The following is a 9,591-nucleotide window of genomic DNA, read 5'->3' as shown; positions in this document are numbered from 1 at the left end:
ATTCTGAGGACACCATAGAGAAAATAAACGCACTGATCAAAGAAAACAGCAGTGTCCACAAATTCTCATCACAAAACATTCAGGAAATATGGGACACAATAAAAAGACCAAACCTAAGAATAATGGGGATAGAAGAAGCAGAAGAGTCACAGCTCTAAGGCCCAGAAAATATTTTTAACAAAATTATGGAAGAAAACTTTCCCAACATAAAGAAAGATATTCCTTTGAATATTCAAGAAGCATACAGAACACCAAACAGACTGGATCAAAGAAAAACATCCCCTCGCCATATAATAATCAAAACACAAAATACACAGGTTAAAGAAAGAATATTAAGAGCTGCAAAGGAAAAAGGCCAAGTAACTAATAAAGGTAAACCGATCAGACTTACACCTGACTTCTCTATGGAAACCATGAAAGCCAAAAGGTCCTGGATAGAGGTACTGCAGAACTAAGAGACCATGGATGCAAACCCAAACTACTATACCCAGCCAAGCTATTGTTCACCGTCAATGGAGAAAACAAGACATTGCAGGATAAGAACAAATTTAAACAATACGTAGCCACAAATCCAGCCCTACGGAAAGTAATAGAAGGAAAATCGCAACCCAAGGAATCCAACATTGCCAACACTGCGTACAATAACTCAGGCATCTAGCGACCCTTTACCAGCACAACTCAAAGAAGGTAGACACACAAACTCTACTACCAAAAACAGTAAGAATAACCTGAGTAAACAACCACTGGTCATTAATATCACTTAATATTAATGGTCTCAATTCACCTATAAAAAGGCACAGGCTAAGAGATTGGATGTGAAAACAGGATCCAACATTCTGCTGTTTGCAAGAAACACATCTCAACCACAAAAACACACATCTACTCAGAGTAAGAAGTTGGGAAAAGGTGTTTCAAGCAAATGGTCCTAAGAAAAAAGCAGGGGTGGCCATACTCATTTCTAACAAAACTGACTTCAAACTAAAATCAATCAGAAGAGATCGAGATGGACACTTTATACCCATAACAGGAACAATTCATCAGGATGACGTCTCAATCCTGAATATCTACGCCCCTAATATAAAAGCACCCACTTATGTAAAAGAAATATTACTAGAACTCAAGGCAGACATCAAACCACACACACTAGTAGTAGGAGACTTCAACACACCTCTCTCTCCAAGGGACAGGTCAATCCGACAGAAACCTAATAGAGAATTAAGAGAATTATTGGAGATAATGAAGCAAATGGACTTAACAGACATCTATAGAACATTCCACCCAAGTAGGAAAGAATATACCTTCTTCTCTGCAGCTCATGGAACCTTCTCGAAAATTGACCACATACTCGGAAACAAAGGAAACATCCACAGATACAAAAAATATCAGTGTTCACCTCTGTCTTATCAGATCACCATGGATTAAAGTTAGAAGGCAACAACAATGCTATCCCCAGAAAGCCGACAAACTCATGGAAACTGAACAGTCAACTACTGAACCACACCTGGGTCATGGAAGAAATTAAGAAAGAAATTAAATTCTTCCTTGAATTTAATGAAAATAAAGAGACAACATACGCAAACCTATGGGACATGATGAAAGCAGTGCTTAGAAGAAAGTTCATAGCACTAAGTGCCCACTTAAAGGAAATGAAGAAAGCATACTTTGGGGACTTAACAACACACCTGAAAGCTTTAGAAAAAAAGAAGCAGATGTGCCCAGGAGGAGTAGAAGACTGGAAATAATCAAACTGAGGGCAGAAATCAACAAACTAGAAACACAGAAAACAGTCCAAAAAATCAATGAAACAAAAAGTTGGTTCTTGGAGAAAATCAACAAGATCGACAAACCCCTATCCAAACTAATTAAACAACAGAGAGAGAACACGCAAATAAATGATATCAGAAATGAAAAGGGGGACAGACACAGAGGAAATTCAGAGAATCATTAGATCTTACTACAAAAGCCTGTATGCCACTAAACTGGAAAATGTAAAAGAAATGGACATTTTTTTTAGATAAGTACCATATACCAAAGCTAAACCAAGACCAGGTGAACGATCAAATAGACCTGTTAGTCGTGAAGAACTAGAAACTGTTATCAAAAACCTCCCTTCCAAAAAAAAGCCCAGGAGCGGATGGTTTCATTGCAGAATTCTACCAGAACTTCCAAGAAGCGCTAATACCTATACTCCTTAATGTATTTCACAATATAGAAACAGAGGAGGCATTGCCAAATTCCTTTTATGAAGCTACAGTTACTCTCATAACAAAACCACACAAGGACCCAACCAGAAAGAGAATTACAGGCCTATCTCACTCATGAATATCGACACAAAAATTCTCAATAAAATACTGGCAAACCGAATCCAAGAACACATTAGAAAAATTATCCATTATGATCAAGTAGGCTTCTTTCCAGAGATGCAGGGCTAGTTCAACATATGAAAATCTATCAATGTAATCCACCATATAAACAAACTGAACGAAAAAAACCATATGATCATTTCATTAGATGATGAAAAAGCATTCGACAAAATTCAACACCCCTTTATGATAAAGGTCTTGGAGAGATTAGGGATAGAAGGGTCATACCAAAATATAATAAAAGCTATTTGCAGCAAGCCGACAGCTAACATTAAATTAAACGGAGAAAAACTCAAAGCCATCCCACTAAAATCCGGAACACGACAAGGCTGTCCACTCTCTCCATACCTCTTCAATATAGTGCTTGAAGTTCTAGCAATAGCAATAAGACAACATAAAGGGATAAAGGGGATTCATATTGGAAAGGAAGAAGTTAGCTTTTGTTATTTGCAGATGATAGGATAGTGTACATAAGTGACCACAAAAACAATACCAAAGAACTCCTACAGCTGATAAACACCTTTAGTAATGTGGCAGGATACAAGATCAACTCCAAAAAATCAGTTGCCTTCCTATACACTAAGGATACGGAAACAGACAGGGAAATCAGAGAAGCATCACCTTTCACGATAGCCACAAATAGCATAAAATATCTTGGGGTAACTCTGACCAAGGAGGTGAAATATTTATTTGTCAAGTCTTTGAAGAAAGAAATTGAAGAGGACACCAGAAAATGGATCTCCCTTGCTCTTGATTGGGAGGATCAACATAGTAAAAGTGGCAATTGTACCAAAGCAATCTATAGATTCAATGCAATCCCCATCAAAATCGCACCAAAATTCTTCACAGACCTTGAGAAGACAATAATCAACTTTATATGGAAAAACAAAAAACCCAGGATAGCCAAAACAATCTTATACAATAAAGGATCGTCTGGAAGCATCACCATCCCTGACTTCAAACTCTATTACAGAGCCACAGTATTGAAAACACCTTGGTATTGGAATAAAAACAGAGAAGTCACCAACGGAATCGAATAGAAGACCCTGACTTTAACCAACAAGCCTATGAACACCTCATTTTTGATAAAGGAGCTAAAAGTATACAATGGAAAATAGAGAGCATCTTCAACAAATTGTGCTGGCAAAACTGGATGTCAACCTGTAGAAGAATGAAAATAAATCCATAACTATCACCATGCACAAAACTCAAGTCCAGATGGATTAAAGACCTCAATATCGTTCCGAACACACTGAACCTGATAGAAGAGAAAGTGCGAAGTACTCTACAACAGATGGGCACAGGAGACCACTTCCTACGTATAACCCCAGCAGCACATACATTAAGGGCCTCATTGAATAAATGGGACCTCCTGAGACTGAGAAGCTTCTGTAAAGCAAAGGACACTGTCATTAAAACAAAAAGGCAACCCACTTACTGGGAGAAGATCTTCACCAACCCCGCAACTGACAAAGGTCTGATCTCCAAAATATATAAAGAACTCAAGAAACTAGACCGTAAAAGGCTAATCAACCCAATTATAAAATGGGGCACTGAGCTGAACAGAGAATTCTCAACAGAAGAAGTTCAAATGGCCAAAAGACACTTAAGGTCATGCTCAACTTCCTTAGTGATCAGGGAAATGCAAATCAAGACAACTTTGAGATACCATCTTACACCTGTCAGAATGGCTAAAATAAAAAACACCAATGATAGCCTTTGCTGGAGAGGTTGTGGAGAAAGGGGTACACTCATCCATTTCTGGTGGGAATGCAAACTTGTGCAACCACTTTGGAAAGCAGTGTTTCGGTTTCTCAGGATATTCGGGATCAACCTACCCCTGGACCCAGCAATACCACTCTTGGGAATACATCCAAGAGATGCCCTATCATACAACAAAAGTATATGCTCAACTATGTTCATAGCAGCATTGTTTGTAATAGCCAGAACCTGGAAACAACCTAGATGCCCTTCAATGGAAGAATGGATGAAGAAAGTATGGAATATATACATATGAGAGTACTACTCAGTAGTAAAAAACAAGGACTTCTTGAGTTTTGCATGCAAATGGATGGAAATAGAAAACACCAACCTGAGTGAGGTAAGCCAGACCCAAAAAGAGGAACATGGGATGTACTCACTCATATTTGGATTCTAGCCATAAACAAAGGACATTGAGCCTATAATTAGTGATCCTAGAGAAGCTAAATAAGAAGGAGAACCCAAAGAATAACATATAGGCATCCTCCTGAAGATTAACCTTCATCAGGCAAGGAAAGGAGACAGAGACCGAGACCCACATTGGAGCACCGGACAGAAATCTCAAGGTCCAAATCAGGAGCAGAAGGAGAGAGAGCACGAGCAAGGAACTCAGTACCGCGAGGCTTGCACCCACGCACTGAGACAATGGGGATGTTCTATCGGGAACTCACCAAGGCCAGCTGGACTGGGTCTGAAAAAGCCTGGGATAAAACTGGACTCGCTGCACATAGCGGACAATGATGACTACTGAGAACTCAAGAACAATGGCAATGGGTTTTTGATCCTACTGCACGTACTGGCTTTGTGGGAGCCTAGATAGTTTGGATGCTCACCTTACTAGACCAGGATGGAGGTGGGTGGTCCTTAGACTTCCCACCGGGCAGGAACCCTGATTGCTCTTTGGACTCACGAGGGGGAGGGGGAGGGGGAGGGAAATGGGAGGCGGTGGCAGGGAAGAGACAGAAATCCTTAATTAATTAATTAATTAAAAATTAAATAAATAAAACAAGAGTTAGCCAATAGAAGCTACAGCTAATGTGCTGTGGGAAGATTTATAACTACTAACTTCCTGCCTACTGGGGCATGGCCTCATAGACTTTTTACCCGGATGCAAAAGCATGTCCGGCCCCTGCTCTCATCCCCCTGGTTCCCGTTTGCTTGTTTAGCTTGCTTTGGATCTGATCTCCATCCATCCTTAAAGCAGAGAATTCTGATTTGTAAGTTTTCCCCTTAAATAAATAACTGTTTATCTCTCAGTTCTGAGCCAGTGTGAGATTTCTTTTAAGCACCCAATATCTCTGCCCATCACTAATGGGCCAAGCAGTGATTCAATTAATACAGTTACTGTGTGATTATTTCAGGTCTAAGCTAGCCAGGCAACTGGGACAAAAGCAAGCCCTCCTCCTACAGAGAGGCCCCTTGGTCTTTTTAAGGCTGACAAGCTTTCCTTAGAAAGCATTCAAGCTGTCACATATGTAAACCAATGAACACGGCACTCTGGTCAAAGACTACATGCATGTTTATCTTGCACAGTGACATACTGTATCCTGTCCTTATGACTTAGTCCCTCAGATGCTCACCAACACTTGCTCGGCTCAATTGTTCGTCTCAATATTTACCACTCTCATTACTTGTGCTATTATTTTGTATCTCCCTAATCACTAATGTTGTTCATGATTTTTATTGGTACCTCTTGCCATTCCTCTCCTTTTTGTTTGGTTATCTGGATGTTTTGTGTGTGAGTGTATGAGAGAGACCATACTTGACATGCCAGAGTGTGCATATGTGAGTCAAAGTCTTGGGTGTCACTTTTCACCTAACTTGTCTAAGACAGGTCTCTTAGTCAAAAGAAAGTTTGACTTCTTCCTTTCCAATTCGAATCCCCTTGATCTCCTTATGTTATCTTATTGCTATTGCTAGAACTTCAATCACTATATTGAAGAGGTATGGGGAGAGTGAACAGCCTTGTCTTGTTCCTGATTTTGGTGGGATGGCTTTGAGTTTCTCTCCATTTAATTTGACATTAGCTGTTGGTTTGCTGTATATTGCTTTTATTATATTTAGATATGATCTTTGAATCCCTAACCTCTCCAAGACCTTTATCATAAAGGAGTGTTAAATTTTGTCAAATGCTTTTCCAGCATCTAATGAAATGATCCTTTTTTCTTTCAGTTATTTATATGATCGATTACGTTGATAAATTTTCGTATGTTGAACCAGCCCTGCATCTCTGGGATGGAGCACATACTGAAAAAAAAGAGATTTTTGTTTATATTAAGTTTCATTTTTGTATTTCAGGCAGGGATTTTCTTTGCAGCCCTGGCTGTCCTGGAACTTGATATGTAGATCAGGCTATAACAAGTGGTGACTGTCACTAGCAGATCAAGAGAATCTTATGAGAACACCCAAGTCATCTTCTGAGTCACTGCACTGTTAAGGACTGACCTGTAAAAAGCCAGCTGCCCTGTGATGACCCCAGAGGCAACATATGAGGTGAGTAGCTGTGCACCTCTTTTCTATCCTGCCAGCCTGGTGAAGCCTGTGGCTACTTCCATGCTCTTTGCACTTAGAGAGCTCCTGTATTAGAGTCTCCCAAAGCTGCAGTGATTCTGGTGTAGTGGGAGTCAGTGCCTTTAATTCTAGCACTTGGGAGGCAGAGATTGGTAGGTCTCTGTGTGTTTGAGTCCAGCCTGGTCTGCATAGCAAAGGAAAAGTCTGCAAAGGCTTTCCCATGATATCTGGGTAATCACTGACAGTTGTTCTACTCTGGGTGCCCACAAAAGTCATTTCTCATACTGTCTTCCAGGATCTGAAGATGTCACATGACTCCTGCACAGCGAACAGACATGAGCACAGAGCAGAGCTGCAGGTATTTATTGGAGTCAGATTAAGAGACAGAACAAGAAAGGGAAAGGTGTCTGGATTCCAACATCAGGAAGGGAGAGGAAAGGGCAACAATATGACTCTCAGATCAGTCATCATTTTCCAAAAACGTTCGAAAGCAATGCGTCAATTTTGTTCTTGATATCTTGAGTATAGTATTGTTTGCATTCTGGACTGTTAGTGATCAAGTGCTGAAAAAGAGACAGAAAGGACAGAAGTGGTTACAGTCAAGTTGCAGAACCCCAGCAGGACTCCCCAGTCACCCAAGAGGAGGAAGCTCCTTCTGAACAGGGAAGAAAATTCCCTGCAGTGATTTAGGACTCCAGCAACAGACTCTGCCCCAGGGAGCTGCAGTTCCTCCACAGCTGTCAGGAGGAGTCTAAAATCGACCCTAGCAGGTAGGGATGAATAGAGAAGTTCTGTAAGCCATGTTGGGGGCTAGGTCTGGAGAGGGAATAAGATGGCTGAGTTCTAGCTTTGATTATGTCTCATAGCTGAGGACATCTGTCAGCACATTGGCTGTGTGGTCATGTTAGAAACACATCCCGGTGTGGATGTGCTGGAAGAAATCCCTTCTTGGAGAGTGCTGTGGTTTTGAAGGACCTGACACTCAAACTAAAAGTACTTTGGGAAACAGAGAGTGACAGATGCAATATTCTAAACATGCATTTCTGTAATCCAGCTATGCTTAAATAAGAGACTAAGGCAAACAGGAATGACTGGGGTGAGTAGCCACAAGCACTCTCTGGGTTGGTGGTGGCGGCTTCTAAGCCGTGGAGGGAGGTTCTGGCTGTGGCTCTGAGGAAGCCAGTGGAAGAAGGGCTCCATCTGAGACCGGAGAGAAGAGTTAAGGGAGGCTCCAGAGAAGGTGACCCTGGCAAGTAGACGGGAGTTTCAGGCACCTTAGAGGAGAGCTAAGGGTGTCCTCCCTGTGCAGATCCACACCAAGAACTCTCCTGTGTCCCTGCCCTGCTGTGGTGAGAACCTGGTGGTCACCCATCGTTGGGGAGCCTTCTGCAGACCTTGCATAGGCAGACTGGATGTGGACCAGCATGCTGCATGGACATGTGCTAGGGTGGGCAAATGTTGAGTGCTCTGCTTTTGACTCTTTGACACACATGACTAGTTGCCTGCATTATTCGTACACAGCATTCTACCATATGGTTCATGGGAGTGTGGGGGTAGAGAAGTTACCAGCACTATGGAATCCAGGATTTTGGCTTTCAGTCCTGCCTCATTAAAGCATTCTTGGACTTTATTAGCAGCTTCCCTTTCTCCATCAGTAGGGTGAAACTTGGTAAGGAGGACATTCAGTAATTTCTTGTTTCCAAGGACCATTGTCGTATAGGCTTCAAAGTAAGGAATGCATGCTTCTGCTGCAAAGACAGACAGAACATCATTAGTGGAACGCTAGACTGGGAGAAGTGGAGGCTCAGAGTTTCTTGCCACTTCTACAAATGTTCTAACTTGCTGTGGGACAATGGTTTTACCCTGTAAAGATTTGTTTCTTGTACCTATTTAATAAAATGCTGATTGGCCAGTATCTAGGCAGGAAGTAAAAGTGGGACATCCAGGCAGGAAGTAGAGGTGGGGCAATAAGGGCAGAAGAATTCTGGGAAGAGAGTCAGTATGCTGTCTTGACCCAGCCACAGAGGAAGCAGGCTGTGACTGCCTCACCGAAAAAGGCACCAAGCCACATGGCTAACACAGACAAGAATTATGGGCTAATATAAGCCATAAGAGTTATAAGAAGGCTGAGCCACTAGGCCAGTCAGTTTATAATTAATATAGACCTCTGCGTATTTATTTGGGACTGAACGACTGTAGGACCAGGTGGGACAGAAACCCCTTTCAACATTAATGACCTTCCACAGAGTCCTGCCCTCCCAAAGGCTGAGACCTCCCAGATACAGCACACAGTTTCCATAGACACACATTCCCAGAAGAATGGGGGGGGTGTATGTGTGTACAACCCTGCATTTCTGACATTCACATAAATCTCACACATGACTCAGTTTCAACTGTCTATGCAGCTAAGGGTCCGTCACCACCACCACACCACTGTCTCCCCATACCGCCCATCCCAACTGTTGTAATCCTAAACAGAAAGCTTCAAGGGTCTTCTGCAGGTCTTCTGGCTAGGGACCTCCCAGGGACTCCCTAGATCTTCAAGCAGGTTGATATGGAAGGTAGATAGGGTGAACAAGGGTCAGAAAGGCCATCTGTTCCCATTCTCACTTGTCTGGAAGCCCAGCTCCCCTGTCAACAGCAAGGCCAGCAGAAGCAGCGTCCCCTTCATGGTGTAGAGTGAGTGCTAAATGCTCTTCTCAGAGCAAGTCCTGCTACCTTATAAACCGCTGTCTTCCTGAGCCCAGTCCCACCCACCTCCATCCCACCCTATCCCCTACCCTGGCTTCCAAAAGTTCCAAATGCCTTTGGGCAAGAACCTGGCACCTGTGGATCCCCCTCCCACTTGCATGGGGGAGTGAGCTTAGGAGCCCCTCCCACTCTGAAGAACCAATGGCTGGAGAGACATCTTGCTTCATTAGTTTCTGGACAGAAGTGGCTGTACCTTTGCCAGAAG

General features: G+C 42.3%; 1 protein-coding gene across 1 annotated transcript; it reads right to left on the bottom strand.

Annotated features, from left to right (window-relative positions):
* Positions 1-7,102: 7,102 nt before the first annotated feature.
* Positions 7,103-9,306, bottom strand: LOC142852622 (androgen-binding protein homolog). Its single transcript, XM_075977678.1, has 3 exons — positions 9,246-9,306; positions 8,202-8,383; positions 7,103-7,198 (listed from the first exon to the last, which is right to left on the bottom strand). The coding sequence occupies exons 1-3, from the start codon at positions 9,304-9,306 to the stop codon at positions 7,103-7,105; spliced, it is 339 nt and encodes a 112-aa protein (XP_075833793.1).
* Between the last annotated feature and the right edge of the window lie 285 nt (positions 9,307-9,591).

Source organism: Microtus pennsylvanicus, chromosome 1 (assembly GCF_037038515.1).
Source record: "Microtus pennsylvanicus isolate mMicPen1 chromosome 1, mMicPen1.hap1, whole genome shotgun sequence".
NCBI lineage: Eukaryota > Metazoa > Chordata > Mammalia > Rodentia > Cricetidae > Microtus > Microtus pennsylvanicus.
The sequence above is the reverse complement of the archived record's forward strand: the minus strand, read 5'-3'. Positions and strand labels throughout refer to the sequence as shown.

Bases quoted from the DNA above. Each gene is read 5' to 3' on its own strand.
- LOC142852622 (XM_075977678.1), bottom strand. From the start codon at position 9,306: ATGAAGGGGACGCTGCTTCTGCTGGCCTTGCTGTTGACAGGGGAGCTG. The intron at 8,384-9,245 runs GTGAGAATGGGA...CTGTCTTTGCAG, and splicing joins GGAGCTGGGCTTCCAGACAA to CAGAAGCATGCATTCCTTAC. The intron at 7,199-8,201 runs GTAACTTCTCTA...TCTCTTTTTCAG, and splicing joins TCCTGGATTCCATAGTGCTG to CACTTGATCACTAACAGTCC.